The sequence below is a fragment of the Balaenoptera musculus genome, chromosome 11, assembly GCF_009873245.2.
Source record: "Balaenoptera musculus isolate JJ_BM4_2016_0621 chromosome 11, mBalMus1.pri.v3, whole genome shotgun sequence".
NCBI lineage: Eukaryota > Metazoa > Chordata > Mammalia > Artiodactyla > Balaenopteridae > Balaenoptera > Balaenoptera musculus.
In genome coordinates, this window is record NC_045795.1 from 15,921,285 (window position 1) to 15,939,547 (window position 18,263).

At 40.5% G+C, this 18,263-nt stretch overlaps 1 protein-coding gene across 2 annotated transcripts in view; it reads left to right on the plus strand.

Annotated features, from left to right (window-relative positions):
* The window catches only part of E2F3 (E2F transcription factor 3), an 81,572-nt gene that overhangs the window by 52,830 nt on the left and 10,479 nt on the right, over positions 1–18,263 (plus strand). Inside the window, exons 2-3 of one of the 2 annotated variants that reach the window (XM_036869779.1) lie at positions 16,679–16,790; positions 18,013–18,232. In XM_036869779.1, the coding sequence (XP_036725674.1) occupies positions 16,679–16,790; positions 18,013–18,232 (332 nt within the window). The remainder of the gene's footprint in view (positions 1–16,678; positions 16,791–18,012; positions 18,233–18,263) is intronic. The other variant, XM_036869780.1, reaches the window with a different exon arrangement.

The window sequence follows — 18,263 nt, forward strand, 5'->3', positions numbered from 1 at the left end:
TTAGATGAGGAGACCACAGTCTGCCCTTTTCTATCTGCGGCTTCCGCATTCGCAGATTCAACCAACCTCAGATCAAAAATATTCAGGGGAAAAAATTCCAGAAAGTTCCCAAAAGCAAAGCTGGAATTTGCCATGTGCACCAGCAACTTTTACATAGCATTTACATTGTATTTACAACTATTTACATAGCATATTAGATATTATAAGTAATCTGAGATTATTTGAAGTATACCGGAGGATGTGCATAGATTATATGCAAATACTGCGCCATTTTATATAAGGGACTTGAGCATCCTCTGATTTGGGTACCCTAGTTGGGGGTGGGGGTGGTCCTGGAACCAATCCCCTGTGGATGCCAAGGGACAATGGTGTTCTGAAATTCTCCTGTTGCAATATATTATGTTTAATATTGTGCTTCTGAATAGTCAGTGTATCTGAGAATTGACATCACTATGTTTACATTGATTTTTTTTTTAAATACAAAGAAATTTTCATCTTAACAAATTAAGTGTGTTAGAGGACCCACCCTTCCTTAATTAAAATAATCTGTATGAAAGTACATGGTAGGCATTGGATACATTTTAGTTTCCTTTCTGGAAATTTCGGAGTTACCTAACTATAGGGAAGTGGAAAAGTGATATTATAGAAATGGTCAGTAATCCTAAAACCTAAAGTCTCCCATCCCCTCTTCCTTCCTTCTTTCCTTCCTGCCTTCCTCCCTGTCATCGGTCCATTCTTTCATTACACTTTGTTCTTTGTCATTCTTCACGGAGGCTTCTGTGCACCCCATCTCCCAGAAGCCCAGCCATCTCTGAACTCCTCATGTTCGCTGACCCCCACTCTTCTCACCTTTAACTTCTAGTTCCTCAAATTTGTCATTTGGCCAATCCCTGGTCCCTAGGCATTTTTGTTTACAACATGTTTCCTCTGTTAATATTCTATTTTCACCAATTTTTGAGATGAATCACAAAGATAGTATATTCTCACACACCTTCTAGCAGAAGTCTATAGAGTGTACCCCCTCCTCCACCCCTCACCTTCCTCCTCATTGATGGACTTCCTTTGAGGCCTTTTCTGTGTATTTGCGACAGTGGTTATTTTTGCCTTTACATAGGAGATCATAGGGCAAATACTGTTCTGAGTTGTTGTTTTTTTCTAACTAGATAAAGCCCAAGGTGGACCTCACCATAAAATAATGCAGCTACGTGATGTTCTATAATGTGGGTGTATAATATAGAGTGGTTTATTTAACCATTCCCCAATTAATGGACAACGGACATTTAGGTTTTTGTTTTTGTTTTTTTTAACTTCCCCCTGTTAAATATAATGCTGTAACAAAATGATTGTACTTGCCTCTCTGTGTACATGTTTTTAGTATTTCTCTAGGATAAATTGGTCCCCAGAAGTACAATTGTAGGATCAAAAGGATGTGTATGTTTAAAATGTTGATCATGCTGCCAGATTACCCTCCAAATTGTTGGTCACATACCTACTTTTCTCTCACTAACTGACTCCTATTCATTGTTTAATTTTTCAAAATTTATTATAAAATGTTTCAGATACAAAGGGCAGAAAGAATAGCCCCATATATTGACATTAACAATGCAGTTGAATACTCTTTTGTTTCCCTCTCCAATAGTCTTTTTTTATTCTTGGCTCTTTGCACTTAACCCTACTCATTCTTTAGTTCTACTTAAAATTATACCATGTACCTTATGAAAATATACTTCCATTTCTTCCCTCCTGGCCTTTATGCTAGTATTGTCATGTATTTTACTTATACATATACATGATACAATTTACTATTTTTGTTTAGACAGTCAATTGTCTTTTAAAGGGATCTAAATATAATGGAGGGAAAACCTCCTATGTTTACCCGTGTGGTTACCATTTCTGATACTCTTAATTGCTTTGTACAGATCCATATTTCCACCTGGCATAATTTCCTTCTGCTCAAGGGACTTCTTTTAATATTTCTTTTAGTGCAAGCCTACTGGTGAAAATTTTTTTTGGCTTTTGTGTCTCTGAAAAAGTGTCTGTTTTGCCTTTGGATTTTGAAACATTTTTGCTGGGTATGGAATTCTGGTTTGACAGTTTCTTTCAATGCTTTTAAAGATATTGCTCCACTGTCTTCTGACTACATTGTTACAAATGAGAAACCTCCCGTCCATTTATTTCTTTGTTTGTAACATGTCTTTTTTTTTTTTAACCCCTCTGGCTGCTTTTAAGATTTTCTCTCTTTGTCACTGATTTTGAACAATTCGATTGCGATGTGCCTTGGTATAGTTTTCTTTATATTTCTTGTGTTTGAGATTTATTGAGCTTGAATCTGTAGGTTTATGTCATTCATGTCTCTACATAACTTTTTGAACATATGCAATATAGTTACATTAACTTTTATCTGTCTACTAATTCTAATATTTGTGTTAGTTCCAGGTCAGTTTCTGTTGATGGATTTTTTTTTTTTTTTCTCCTGAATATGGGTGGGATTTTCATGCTCCCTTGGAACCCTGGTAATCTCTGGTTAGATGATAATCATTGTTGGGTGCTAGACATTTTTGTACTTCTGTAAATATTCTTGAGTTTTATTCTGAGATGCAGTTAAGTTTCTTACAAACAGTTTGATCTTTCAGGTCTTGCTTTGTTGGGTGGGACCAGAGCAGTGTTTATTCAAGGGCTAATTTTGCCTCACCAATGAGACAACACCCTTCTGAGTATTCTACCCTATGCCTCATGAATTATGAGGTTTTTTGTTTTTTTTCAGTCTGAGAACAATCGTAGGAACAATGTGCCTGCAGTTTCAGGCCCTGTGGGAGCTCTAGGCACTGTTTTCTATTCCTTTCAGGAGTTTGTTTTTCCTAGCCTTGGGTAGTTTCTTCACATGCATGCACTGATCAAGGGTCTACTGAATCCAAGGTGCCTTCTGCGGATTTCCAAGTTTCTGTCTCTGAATATTCTTTCCTTTTTGGTCCTCTGTCCAAGTTCTAGCTATTTTGATCTCCCCAGACTCTCAGCAAAATCTTCTCAACTCAGGGAGTGTATCAGCCTCTACCTGGGTTCCTCCTTACTGTACTGCAGCCTGGAAACTCCCAGACCTCAAATACAGGATTAGAGTTTGCCACTAAATGAAAGTTGAGTGAGCAGGAAAGCAGCACTTTTTGGCCATCAGGTCAATTGTACAAGTATTGGATATTCCTGACATGATATGACACTAGCAGATGTCAGCTTTCAGTTCTTTGCATTTCTTAAAGTAACATTTTACTACTTTAAGAGGGAATTCTTCAATTGGTTCTTAGGGTCATAAATCTTCCAAAACCATTCTTACTTCTTGAAGTCCATTTATCATGCTCCTGCACCAGGAGATAGTTTGTGAAACTGTGTCCTCCAGAGCCAAGTGCCCTGTCCTTTGGAGCCTGAGTGATAAACACATGCTCTTTTTCTGAGAGTTAAGGTACCAGCTGCTGTGCTGCAAGCCATTTTAGCAACTACATTCTGAAGTAAGCTTCTATGAACTCAACCAGTTTAGATTCTGAACAGTTACCCTCATGTGTTAACAGTAACTCAGTGGGAGAGAGTTTGCGGACAGATTTTTTTGGTGCTAGTTATGAAGTAGTTGAATTAATACTCTCTAAAATTGATCTGTCAAACCCATAGTAAGAATTTGTTTATAGCCCTTTATTGCACCTATAAACTATCTTTTTAGCGATGCATGGTTGAGGACATAAAAAGGAGTATCTTCGTGTGTTTAATTATCATTGTTTTCCATGGATGGTATTAGGTCCAACTATTCAAATGGATAGCTCAAATTTGCTTTTATTTTTAGTACTTGTTTCAAGTCCTCACATATAACACAAAGCATGACAGAGATGTAATTTCGTTAACCCAAAAGATGATTGGCTTTCTCACTTCATAAAATTTTAGTGTTTGGTATGAGCAACATAGATGTCCTTTGATAAAACATAATGAAAATTTGTAAGAGGATAATGATTTATCCCATGAGTCCACAAACTGTGGCCTGCGGGGCCATATCTGGTCCACTGCCTGTTTTTAAATAAAGCTTTATTGGAATACAGCCAAACCCGTTCATGTGTGGGTTCTGGCTGCTTTCTTGTTACAATAGCAGAGTTGAGAGGCTACAACAGAGCTGTGTCCCACGAGGTCTAAAATATTTACTACCTGGTCTTTTACAGAAAACGTTTGCCAGCTTCCTGGTTTATTGCATTACTGTTGAAGTGAGGTAAAATCTTAAGACCAAAACTGGGAATTGGAGAAGGAAGTAGAGATTAAATAGTACTCGAGTGGGAGATTCAAGTACACTATTGCAGGGAGACATCTGAGCAGCAGAATGAGAGCCTAAGCTTCCTAAGTGCCCAGCACTGAATATATTTTAAATACTTTTGCCAACCTCCACATTGGAAATTCAGATGTCTGAAGAGAAGAGTTCTTAAATTCCATTTTATGGACAATAACTACGTATTTAAGGCTAGCAATCATTTAAATGACAAGGACACGTTATGAACATATGAATAAATGTAGAACTGTCTTTTAAGTTAACGATTTAATTGCACAATTTTCCCTGCCGTGTATTTTTCTGTAAAAGCATAGAAAATCCAGACTTCGAAGGGAATAATAAAGCTTAAGCATTGCATGGGGGATAAAAACCTTTTGCCCACTCTGATTGAGAGACCTCTATGACTCACAGATCAAAAGGGTCATCATAGTGTTTCTTATTATTAAAAGTATTACTCATTTTTTCTTATTTCATCTGAGTAACGTTAGGTCTATGTAACTTATTAATCAGGCCTTTCTCTTAAGCTTCTTACCCATTTACTGTTAGTTTGGTATAGATAGATAGATAGATAGATAGATAGATAGATAGATAGGTAGATATAGAATTAATCTGTAAAAGGTTTTCAGAGGTCTTGGCTTTTGAAGATCAACATCTAATTATTGGGGTAGAGACTTAGGTAGGAAAGATATTAGGGCTTCAGCATTTGCAAAAGAAACAATTGCCTCTATTATTTGAGTTCATTTACTGATATAAAGTGCCAGGCACAGTGCCTTATACTTAGAGACCCATCAATACCACTTGCTGATGAATGAGAATTAAACACATAGAGGGACACTTACGGTTCAGAAAAGCAGATTGTCACACGTATTTATCTTCTTTCTCTTGAAACCCTATAAAAACAATAGTAAACAATTTTTTTAATCATTGAAAATCAGAAGGGGGCAACTAATGAGAACCTACTGTATAGCACAGAGAACTCTACTCAATGATCTGTGGTGACCTAAATGGGAAGGAAATCCAAAAAAGAGGGGATATATGTATATGTATAACTGATTCACTTTGCTGTACAGTAGAAACTAATACAACATTGTAAAGCAACTATACTCCAATAAAAATTAATTTAAAAAAATAAAAGAAAATGAGAGGGGGGCTTTTCGTGGCCAAGATAATCCAACAGATCTCTGGAACACAGAGAACTGGTAGAGGAACGGCGATCATTAAGTAGAACAGAGGAAGCCATGACCAAAGAGGGTATCCGTCGGCTCTGGAGAGTCACAGAAGCTCGTGTGACAAAACCAGAGATAAAAGGGGATTCTCATCAAGGTCTTCATGCAGAATTAACGTCCAGAAACCAGGAGAGTTTTCCCCAGACAGATAATTTTTTGAGAAATCTCAAAATAAATGGATTGGCTCCATTCTGTCACTTAAGGGCATCACCTCAACTTGAATCTTACAGCACCCAGTTGTCGCTGTACTGTTTTATTCTCAAATGTGTGTCTTAAAGACACAAAGCTTGGTAAGACATTTGAGAAAAGACTACACTATAGAGTGAGACCAAGATTTTTTTTTTTTTTAGGTAGGTAATTATGACTATGGAGAAAACAAATGAAACAGGAAACAAACGAAGACTTTAAAAGAAATAATTAGTGACGTTGGAGAGGCTATGCTATTCATAAAACAAGAACAAGATGCTATAAAAATAGGTTGATCAGGGAGCAAAACAAATGTTCTTGGAAACTAAAAATCTAGCTGCCCATTTTTTTTTTAAGTCAAGTAAAAGCTAAATTTGATGTAAGCAAGTAAGTAAATTTGATGTCAGTAAGTAGAACAACAACAACAAAAAAGACATGGAAAATAGAAAATAAAAGCTTTAGAGGATCAATCCAAGAGGAATAGGAATTCCAGAAAGATTAGATCAAGACAATGAGAGGGAATGGTTTACAACATAAATGTTTCTCACAGCTGAAGGCCAAGCACGTAGTTTCTAGAAGCCCATGATTTCCTCATGCAGTGAGTGAGAAAAAGATGCACACCTGAATACGTGTTATGAAATTTTACAATAAATGTTAAGACAGGCCTGGAAGCTTTCAGGGAGGTTAAAAATCGAATAGCTTCAAAGGAATGAGAATCTGGCTGCAGGTTACTCATCATCAACACTGGATATCAAAACCCCAGGAGCAGTGCCTTCAGAGTTCTGAGGGCAACAGATGTTCAGCCTTAAATTCTTAGACAGACTATCAAATGTAAGGGTGAAATACGCATTTCAGATATATAAGGGCTCAAATTTTCTCTTCCATACTACTGTTCGGATATGTTCCAGGAAAACAATGGATTAACAGTGGGATCAGAAACTGAGTCTATTGCAAGCAATTGGACACAACTCTGGCCAACTGAAGCAGAAAAGATGTTTATTGAAAGGATATTGGATCACTCGCTGAATTGTCAGGAAGATTAGAGAACTTGGCTTGGCAAACAGGCAGGAACAAGGAAGTATCCCTAGCCAGAACCACAGCTAAGACGTCAAACCACAGCCATCACCTCCGCTCTGCTGTTTTGCAGGAGCAACTCCAGACTCCAAATCTAGGGTGGGTGTGACTGCCTGTCCCAGCCTAGGTAGCCCTAGCCCAGGTTCCAGGGAAGCTGGGAGAGAGGATTGGGAGTCTTCAATTTCTATGGTTGATTCAAGAGGGGGGAATTCTTCCCCCACCCCTCTTGAGCTCTTTTGGCTAGTCTGATGATTAAATTGACACAAGACAGATTAACAGAGGAGGAAAAAAACCAATTTAATTCATATGCACGGAGGTCTCAGAGACATGGGACCCCCAAAGTGACCAAAGCAGACTGTTTATATATCATTTTTAGACGAAGAAATTATTTGTGAAGATTTAACAAAACAAAGGGGCTTGTACTTGGGGTAGCAGACTAATGAAGAAGTAACAAAGTTTGTTTATACGGCTCCCTTAGCCTTGAATTCCCTAATTCTGATAAGGATGCTTTCTATACCTTCACATGGGAGATTTATTTCCCACTTTCATGGGCGACGGGGAGTCAAAGTATTTTGTTTTTTTTAACATCATTTTTTTTTTCCAGCTGTTTCTCAAGCAAGTTTAATTCAAAATAATCATTGTGTTATTGAGGCATATTTTGGGGTGGCCTGCCCTGGGCCCCAGCAGTAAGAAGGTGGCTATGCCTCCCACCAAGACTGACAAAGTGGGGAATTTCCTAACCCACAGGAGGGAAGGGAAGGTTCAGAGGCTGGGCAGTCAAATAAAATGACAGATGTCCACCTCAGGCTTCAACAGTGTACGTGGTGAGGGAAAACTGCAGAATGACAGCCATGCGATGGCCTGGAGAACCGTCTAGGGTCTAGACAGCAGGCGGTCCAAGAGCTTCAGAGAGAAAAAGTGGGGACTTGATAGAATATCTGATATGATGGAGAGTTGGAAAAAGTTGAGGATGTGGTGAAGGCAGATGGTGCCAACAAGCGGGAAAGACAATCGGGAACTCCAAAGAAAACAGCAACGAACTTTACAAAAAGGAAACGCATTCTCAGTATACTGTTTGACTCTGAGGGAACGATATTTGTATAGTCAAAATGCACAGCACTGGCTTTTAATTTAAACAAAGATAATGATGTCACTATTGGGAGAAAGGGTGGAAGAAAGTTGGCTGTCTTATCATTGAAGGAAGTCTTCATAATAACTAAAATGGCTAAACCAAGAAATGTCTGTGTAAGCTTATTTTACTTAGAAATATGGAGGTGACCTCCAGGAAAAATAGTAAAATTTGTTCCCCTGGCAAGGTAGATCCCTGAACTAGTGGATTTTTAAAAAAATCATGTGCATCTATTTATTTTTAAATTGTTTTAAATTATTTTTTTTAATGATATAAAAAGGAAGGCAGTCAGCAGTTCATAAGTAAATGGATTCTATTCCAAAGTTATACATCAGTTTGAGATTCCTTTTCCTTTAGAAACATTCATATGTATGTGGTTAGATTCCCAAACTAGTCCACAAATACAAGTTAGAGTGAAGTTAAAACGCCTAGATCTGTAGTTTAAAAATCAAAAGGAGAAAAATGGTCAAGTTTGGGATCCATTCTAGTAATCCAGTGAGAAATGATGGGGGGATCTGGCTGGGACAGTGGGGCAGGCGTGGAGAGGGACATCTCTGAGAAAGGAGAGAGAATATTCAGCCCACCAACTGCTGGAGGCTGGGATGTGGAATGTAAGGGGAAATCTCCACCAAGATAAAATGCATACTAGCTACTCCTGGTGCCAGGTACCTCCGTCCGAGCTTCCGGCGTGCTGTTCAGTTCATCAGTTCTCTGAGATATGTTGGTTTCTGATTAAGCTCCCCACCTAACAGCTCATAGAGACACTGCTCTTGATAGGTTCTGAGCTTACCTATTGCTGGGGGGAAAAACAACAACAACAGCAACTCCAGAGGAGACCTCAGAGCTCTTCATCTTAGGTAACCTTATATCAATGAAAGGTTGATGCTGGGAGTGTGGTTATTCGCCTGGCATGTAAGGGACCATGATTTGGCCCCTTCTTTATCCTCTGCATCAGAGCCCCCCTCCCTGCCACGAGCACCTCCAAACTGGGGCCCTTCCAAGTCTCTGTCCTTCTGGCTGTGCTTGGACAGCCTGCTTAAGACCCCCAACTCCCACTCCCTTTTTAAATGGTTAACCAGGTTGAGTTAATATATAGTCACAGCTGGAAACTTAAGTATTCTTTTCTTATAATCTTTGTGCCCTAACCCACTGACCTAATGGCCAGAATCCAAGTGGGTTTCAACTGTGGTCTAGTTTCAAGCTGGAGATCCCCTCCTTTGGGTTATTTCAGTATTGTATTTTTTTTTTTAATTAATTAATTTATTTTTGGCTGTACTGGGTCTTTGTTGCTGCGCGCGGGCTTCTCATTTTGATGGCTTCTCTTGTTGTGGAGCATGGGCTCTAGGCGCCCGGGCTTCAGTATTTGTGGCATGCAGGCTCAGTAGTTGTGGCTCGCGGGCTTTAGAGCACAGGCTCAGTAGTTGTGGCACACGGGCTTAGTTGCTCCGCGGCATGTGGGCTCTTCCCAGACCAGGGCTCGAACCTGTGACCCCTGCATTGGCAGGCAGATTCTCAACCACTGCACCACCAGGGAAGCCCCTTCAGTATTGTATTTAATCTGGTCCTCATTCTACTGATTTAATGTCCATTTTCCTCTATTTCCCTTCTTCCTCTGTTCAAAATACCCTGTCTCACCCTTGGCTTTGAGACAAAATGTATCGTATATCTAGTTCTTTCCCTTGCCCAGATCTATTAACTGGGGTAAAGGGAGTTTATTTTAGTGTTCACAGTTTGTTAACCTACAGCCAGCATGCCTTTTTCTTGATTTAATTTTTTCCTGTGACTCAGTTGAATGGCAGATAAGAACACCACTTCCCTTCCCACTGTGAAAATAGGATGCGCATTCTGGTAGCATATCCCATTTCTGTTTTGAACCCATACCCGTACACATTGAATGGGTATAAACCACCAGACCTCTTTTGTTGAACTCCAAATGGAAAGGATTTTTGTTTTTCTTGTTATGCAAGAAACCCACACTCACTTTAAAGTGACTTAGTAATATTAAACGTTAAGAAGAAGAAATAAAATCACCATAATCCTACCACCTGTAACTGTTTGTTATATATCCTGACTTACTTTCTTTCTATGCATATAGTTTCCCCACAGAAATAAAATTTTACTATTCACACTTTTTTTAAAAAAAACTTACATATATAGAAGTACATCATTACTAATTGCATAACATTCCATTATATAAATGTACAATAACTTACTGAAATTTTTCTTCTGAGATTGGGCATTTATGTTGGACATAAGTAGAAAAGTATAAATATTCAAGAAACTGGCTGTGCTGTTTTTAATAGACAAACCCTAGAAACAACATAAATGTTCTCAGAATGTATTCCAAAAAGCGGAAGTGTTAGTTTGAAAGATATAAATTTAATGTGTATATAGACATATCACTTTGTAAAACCCAACCAAATATTATAGAGCTATAAACATGAAATCATTACCTCATATTTAATTTTACTTCTCAGAGATAATCTCCATTAACATTTGATGTGGATCTTTCCAGACCTTTTTCCTCATGGATACATGGAAAATTTCATATTGAGATCTATAGTTTTATAGTTTTTTTACCCCTATGAGATCATATTATGCATAGCCTTCTGCAACCTTAATTTTTCCCCCTTTATATTTCTTAAAAATCTTTCCAAACATGTAGATTAATCTCCAGCATGTGTAAATATATATATATATTTAAGTATCCCCTTTACAGGTTGGTAATGTTGGAGCTTTGTGATTTACCTGCCAAGAGACTTCGGGAATTTATTCTTTGGTTCATTCAAAATAAATAAGTCAATTTGACTGAGTGCATGCCATATGCAAGGCTCTGGGAAAACTAAGTGACTTAAGACCTGAGACTGCACTCAGGTTCAGTGCAGAAACCTGGAGTATTTATATGTTATGATGGTGAAATCATGCCCCAGCAGCCTAGAAATTGCTATGGCAGCAAAGGAGTGACATCTCAATCAGTCCAGGGAAGTCGTGGTCACTGACAAATTATTTGAACAGACCTGGGTTCAATCCTGGTATCTGTGACTTATTAACTGAGACTTTAGGTAAATCCTTAACTTCTCTGCCTCAGTGCAAGATGGATATAGGAATGCCTACCCCACAGTGCCATCATGAATATTTATTGGGAAAGTGGTTATAGCAGAGGAGTGTTGAATGTCCATTAGTAGGTGTCTGGCTAAGTAAACAAATCATGGTATATTAATGAATACAGTATTATGAAGCTCTAAAAAATAAGGTCATTCTATGTGTACTGATAGGGACCAAACTCTGAGACATGTTATTAATAGTGTGCGGTTTGCTACCATTTGTGTAAAAAAAATTTTATAAGGTGTGGTGGTATAAAACTATATATATATATACTTGTATTTACCTAGACTATCTAAAAGGATATCTAAGTAACTTAGTAGTGCTTGCTTTTGAGGAAAGGAACTGGGGATCAAGAATGGGAGAAAGACACGTTGTTAATCAACTATACTCCAATAAAAATTTTAAAAAAACTAAAAAGAGTGGGAGAAAGTTTTTTTTTTTTAATGGTTATGAAACACACAGTCTGTTTTTTTATTTTTATGTTTTTTATTTATTTATTTATTTATTTATTTATTTATTTATTTATTTATTTATTTATTTATTTAATTTTGGCTCCGCTGGGTCTTCGTTGCTGCGCACAGTCTTTCTCTAGTTGCAGAGATGCGGGGCTACTCTTCGTTGCGGTGCGCGAGCTTCTCATTGCGGTGGCTTCTCTTGTTGCGGAGCACGGGCTCTAGGCATGCGGGCTTCAGTAGTTGTGGCGCGGGGGCTCAGTAGTTGTGGCACACGGGCTTAGTTGCTCCATGGCATGTAGGATCTTCCTGGACCAGGGATTGAGCCCGTGTCCCCCGGCATTGGCAGGTGGATTCTTAACCACTGCACAACCAGGGAGGTCCCTGGGAGAAAGGTTTGCTACCCATGTATATCCATTTGTGCTGTTTGAATTACCACGTGCATTTTATGTAAAGGAAAGTTGTTTTTTTTTAATGATAAATAAAATAAAACTTAAGTTTATCATAAAGTAAGATGGTATCAATTTAATATAACTTTTCAAATATTTTTATGGCAATCTTTCACAATCATTTTATGGAGTGGTTATAAGCATGGACTTTGGAGTAGGCTTATTTACTGGCTGTGGGGATCTTGGAAAAGTTATTTAAGAGCTCTAAACCTCCATTTTCTCCTGTAAAATAGGAAATAATAATAACAACTATCTTATGGGGTTGTTGTAAAAATAAGATAATACAGTCAAATGGAAAGCAATTAACCTGGCGTATGACCTATTGTAAGCACTCAAATGTTGAGTGCATTATGGTTAATACTAAAAGGCTATATCTAGGACTCTTGGTTGCAAGTGGTAGTAATCTAACAGTTTTCTCCTACCAAAAAAGGGAATTCTTCAGCTCACACAAATGAAAGTCTAGTAGATCTGTCTTTGGGACTGGTAAGATCTCATACCTCCCTTGAAGGCACTGGGACTCAGTCTCTCTCTAGCTCTTAACTCTGCTTTCTTCTCTGTTGGCTCAGTTCCCAGGTAGCTCCAGGCTTACATCCTACCAGCCTGATAACTCCCAGTGAAAAGAACCCTGTACTTTCCAACAAAAATCCCATCATTGAGTGATTCATCCTGCTTTGGTCATGGGTAAACCACCCGTAAACCAGTCACATTCGCCAGCTGACTGGACTACAGTGATTGGTGGGCCCAGATTAAGGTACTCACCTCTGTAACCTAGATAGTAAGGGCCAGCCTAAGATGTTGAACAGTGTCAGGCCTTTTGTTTTCAAGCCTGGAGACAGAGAAACCACCTGAACTAAGAACTGCGGAGAAGTTCCCCAAATGAAAAATTAGGGGCAACAAATGCCAGGTAGACAGAAACCATGGATGTTCCCCTCGGCCCACTGCTTGGCTGCCTGACGGTTACTCCTATTATTTTCATACGTACATTTTCTGAAATGAGTAACAGTGCAACTGTTCCTTGCAGAGGCATGTTGTCATAGTTGGGGCTGAGGTCCTATAGTTAGCACATACTTCCTTTCTAGTAAAAGCCACTCTTGATCTGCTCAGGCAGATGCCGTGTGGGTGATCTATATAGCATCACTCATGTTCGGCCTTTACTCCTGCTTAGGACCAAATGGCTGGGCCTCCTGTTAAGCACCAGATATATTAGTTGCTTTACTGGTAGGGGCCATGTAATATGAAGATCTGTTTATAAACAGGACAGCTCTCCGTTTAGCAAGATGTTCACACTAAGAGCAAACAAAAATTGAGATGACCAAGAGGAGATTTTTTTTTTTGATTTGATTTTTTTAATTGTGTTTGATTTACAATATTATATTAGTTTTAAGTGTACATGGAACATTCTCTTGAAAGTGCTGACAGGAAAAAAAAAATCAACCCAGAATTCTGTATCCATTGAAAATATCCTTCACAGATGAAGATGAAATGTTTTCAGAAAAAATAAAACTAAGATGATTTGTCACCAGCATAGACTAAAATAAATGCTATAGGACATTCTTCAGGCGGAGGAAAAATGACCCCAGGGGATTACACAGATCTTCAGGAGCCAACCAAGAACAGCAGAAAATCTGAATACCAAGAGGAGATTTTTATCTGCGCTGGTGCTCTGTCCAGGGCAAGGGGGTGTAGGCAGAGACTACCTGCCCTGTTTAAGTCCTCCCTTCTGGCTTCCTGTTTGTTTTAACAAGCATGTGTGCACGAACTCGCTAAGGTAAGCAATATGCTCCATCCTAGCCCTTCCCCAAAAGGAAGGCCAGTTACTGTGCCCGTCGTCAGATCTAGGACCTACAAGTACCGTGTGTTCCAGCTTAGTCCCCACTCACTCAGCAGTGGAGGAGAGGTAACAGGATAACCCAACAGAAACATCCATTTGGAAAAGAGGAAATCACACACGGTGGTCACCTCCCAGAGCATGTCATGTCCCCCTCAACAGGAATAGCAGGCACTTGGAGACTTGCTGGAGATGTGGCTTGCTTGTGGCGCCAAGATGGCCACCCCGATTTCTACCCTCTGGGAGGATTTTTCTGGGACTGCCTTTCTTTCACAGCTCATTTCTTTTCAGTGTGAGTTTTATAGGTTTAGGGATTGATTCACTTAAAGACTGAGGTCTCATAGGCCTTTGCTTCCTCTGGTGCCTTTCAAATGTAGTCGATTTTCTATCTAGTATTGAGATTTGTCAACTCTATGGTTTGGTGCTTGGTTCCCAAAGTCACACAACCTGACTAGTCCTGGTCCTTGAAGTTAGATCGCAGTTTCTTAGCAACAGATCTTGGAATTTCCCCAGCCTACAGCTCACTGCTTCCACAGGCCTTAGCCTCAAAGCAATTTGAAACAGTAGCTGAGGATGGGGAGGCACAAACGACTATGCCCACAGGCTGCTGGCCAGTGGGTGGTTCTTTATTGAGGGTTCAAGGAGAGTGTGGCCTTAAGGGGCCAGGAGCTCAGGGGCCCAAGCCCTTTTCCCATTTTGCCTTCCTTCTGTGGACTTTAGCAGGGGCAGAGAATACAGCTGTATATCTTCTTGGATTGCTCTCTACTGAGAAAAAGCCTCCAAAGCAAAGCTGTTTTCTCCTTCTCTACTTTTAGGTAAGCCTCTACAAAGCTTGTCTCTATCAGTAGTAATTTCCTGCAGGCCACAAGAAGTAACCAACACACCTGGCTCCTTGTTAGCAAGGCATGCCAGCTCCCCATTTCACTGGAGCCCCTCTTGACTCAGCCATTTCCACAGGTTGTCACATCCTCCCCACACTTTCAGGAGCCCAACTCAAAGTGCTTTGAGCTAAAAGGAGACTTTATTGGCTAATGTAACTGATGTAACTGAAAAGTCTGGGGAAGGCCAACTGCATGACCTGACCCAGAGTTTTGAATGATGGCCTCAGACCCCTTTCTCTCTGTTTCTCCACTCTGCTTTCCCCTGGGGAGGCCTCATTTCCAGGTAGCTTTCGGCTACCAACTTATCAACCTTACTAAGAAGGCACACCCCTTCCTACCAGTAGTTCCAGAAAAACTCCTGGGGTTGCCTTCGTTCACCCAGCTTTGGTCCTGTGCCAGAAGGACTGCAATCGCTGTGGGCGAGGGGGCGGATGGTGCATAAAGACCAGCCGGGCCTGGGTCACCTGCGTGCACCGGGGTCACCTGTGTGCACCAGGGTCACCTGTGTGCACCGGGGCACTCGTAGTCTGTGAGAGGGAAGGGAATGTTCACTGGGCCAACCGAAGCAACAGGCCCACACAAGGATTTGACAAGAGTGTTTGGGAGCAGACAATGAAATTAAGAAAGTTAATTTGCTCATTGTCATTCCTAGGCCTTTGGAGTGGTGATGCACTGCTCAGCAGAAAGATAATGTGTGCCACAAATGCAAGCCACATAGTAAAAAGATACATATATTTTCCATATATATATATATATATATATGGAAAAAGGTGAAATGATAATTTTTATAGCATCTTACTTAGTAATATCTTATGAAGCCGAAACAGCATCATTTTAACATGTAATCAACATAAGAATTATTCCTGAGCTCTTTCAGCCTTTTTCGTGCTAAGTTTTGAAATCCAGTGTGTGTTTTACACGGACAGCACGGGTCAGATCGGGTGAGCTGCCTGTGGCTCATGGCTTCTTAGTGAACAGAGCAAGTTCAGCTGATAAGTTGTTACTTCCGTTTCTATGTCATGGGGAGTTATTTTGAAATTGTGAATCTCCTCATTAGAAGCATCTGCCCTGAAATGAGCCTAAGTGCACATTGTCACGTGGGTGTCTAGTTGGTACCACCCCCGTCTGAACACCCTTCACACCCGTGCAGTCAGGACTCAGCAGTTACTTATTTAATTACCTGGCTTCTCTCCTGGGCTCTGCACACTAGGAACCAAGGGACTCTTACCTGTCTTGCTTACCTCTGTTCCCTTCGCCCAGAACCCAGGACATAAAAGGCATGAAGTGCATATTTTATATGAAAAATCAGATGAAAAACTTGGGTGAGAGCTTCTCGTTTGCCCAGTTTGATGACCAAATGGGGAAAGTAATCCTAGTTGAAACCCAGGATTGAGTGTTTGCGGTATTTGTTATTCTGATGAATGAGCATTTGTAGTCTGTGACCAGTTGTGTTACTATTCAATCACCCTTTCTTTCATTGAATATATATATATAGAGAGAGAGAGAGAGAGAGTGTGTGTGTATGACTGAATTCCTACAGAAACCCAGGCTCTGTACCAACCCCTGGGTATGCAAAGATAAATCGGAAGCAGTCCCTGCCTTAAAGGAAATGAGAAAGAGATAAGTAAAATAACTCTTACATCCAGCAAGTGTTATGATACCAATAAACACAGAGTGTTTGGGGAGCACAAGGAAGGGGGTTCAACCCAGGTCAGAGATGGAGACAGAAGCAGAGGTTTGCTGGGGAAAAGCGAATTTAAGTCCCATGATGCCTGCGGTATTCTTAGTCTCCAGCCCCATGCCTGGCACGTATGTTGAATCAATGAGTAAATGAACGAAGTGGCTCCAGAGCCTAACCCTGAAGGATGGTTGGATTTGTCCATCTGAGCCCAGGTGGCGAGAGCTCTGCCTCCGGAGCCAGAGCCCCGGCTGGAGGGAACCGAGACCCTGAGTGAAATAGAGGGGGCCAGCGGGGGCTGGCGCGAGCCTGTGGCGTTTGGCTTCACTTGTGATCGTCCACATGACCAGCGACCAACGACTATACTCTCTTATTCCAGGCAAAGCGCAGGCTGGAGCTAGGAGAAAGCGGTCAGCAGTACCTCTCAGATGGTTTAAAAACCCCCAAGGGCAAAGGAAGAGCTGCGCTCCGAAGTCCAGATAGTCCAAAAAGTAAGGATTCCATCATCTCTTCCTCTCTTGGGTGTGAGCTTCCCAACTTTCAGAGCTTGTGGCTGAAGGGATGCCAAGGTGTGGATAATTTTGGCATGTTTGGTTCTTTTTCATTTCTGCCTGTGCCTATCCAAAAAATAAATATGATGTCTGCAGACACCCAGTGAGAGGTTTACAGAGTCACTCTGGTACCTGAATACTGACTTCAGGGGAGGCCTCTTTTGATGTGTGCAGTTTCATTTTTCAACTCAGAATACAAGCTCTTTGGCACTGTTCCATAGTCAAATCTAACTTTAACTTTCCTTCATGGACCTTAGTTCGGGGACCAGGGCTAGCTGGCTGTAGGTGATATCTATGCCAGCCTAAATCTCTAGTTCAGCATATGGCAGCGTAAGAATCGAGACCAGTAAATTGCAGCTAGTTTCCATTTCCATCAAACACAATCGTTTCTTTTGGGAGAGAGAGAAAAGTAGGTTGGAAATAGCTAAATAGTCCTTTACATCTTTGGCATTTAATGCAAAGGCTAAATTAATTTAGACTTTGTCCTATCCTGTGGTGTATGAATTAGGCAATCCACAAATTGTGTGTTGTACTCAGTTAAACCCTTGACCTGTGCACCTACCTATAAGAGAACAAATGCAATATTCAATGAGGACAGTTCATTCCAGAGGGATGGGGAGACTGGATTGAATGACTTTTCCAGGTATTCTTCATCTACATTATTTGAAAAGTTGGTGAACGAGTTATATACACACAGAGACACTGGAGTCTGAAAGGGCAGTTAGGATGGGTCTGTCTGGGGCCCATCATCAAATGCTGGAGAGATTCACAGCCGAACCCCATCAAATTAGGCTCCACATGTGCTGTTCCCATGAGGCTACAGCACTTTTTCATTCATTCAACAGATATTTTTGAGCACCTACTATGTGTGAGATACTTCACTAGACACAGGGAGTAGGGTAAGCCAAAGTAGAAACTACTGAGAAATTCACAGTAAAACGCTTTAATCAAACAGGAGTTTTTTACTGTCCCTTCCTTCTCTAATAAAGCAATTTCATAGCTTTCCATAACTCACCAAAAGCATCAGCAACAACAGCTTTGCTTCCAACACTAATACCTGGGCTGCTGGGGGAATGGGGGCTTGCTTGACTGCAAAGAAACCCTTCATTTCTTTACCTTTCCCCCTATCCCCCCACCCGCTCGGCTTTTGTTTTTCTTTAAGCTCCAAAATCTCCCTCAGAAAAAACACGGTATGATACATCACTTGGTCTGCTCACCAAGAAGTTCATTCAGCTACTGAGCCAATCACCTGATGGGGTCTTGGATTTGAACAAGGCAGCAGAAGTGCTGAAGGTACAAAAGAGAAGGATTTATGACATCACCAATGTGCTGGAAGGCATCCACCTCATTAAGAAGAAGTCTAAAAACAACGTGCAGTGGATGTGAGTATGAGTCACGGCCCCCGCATTCACT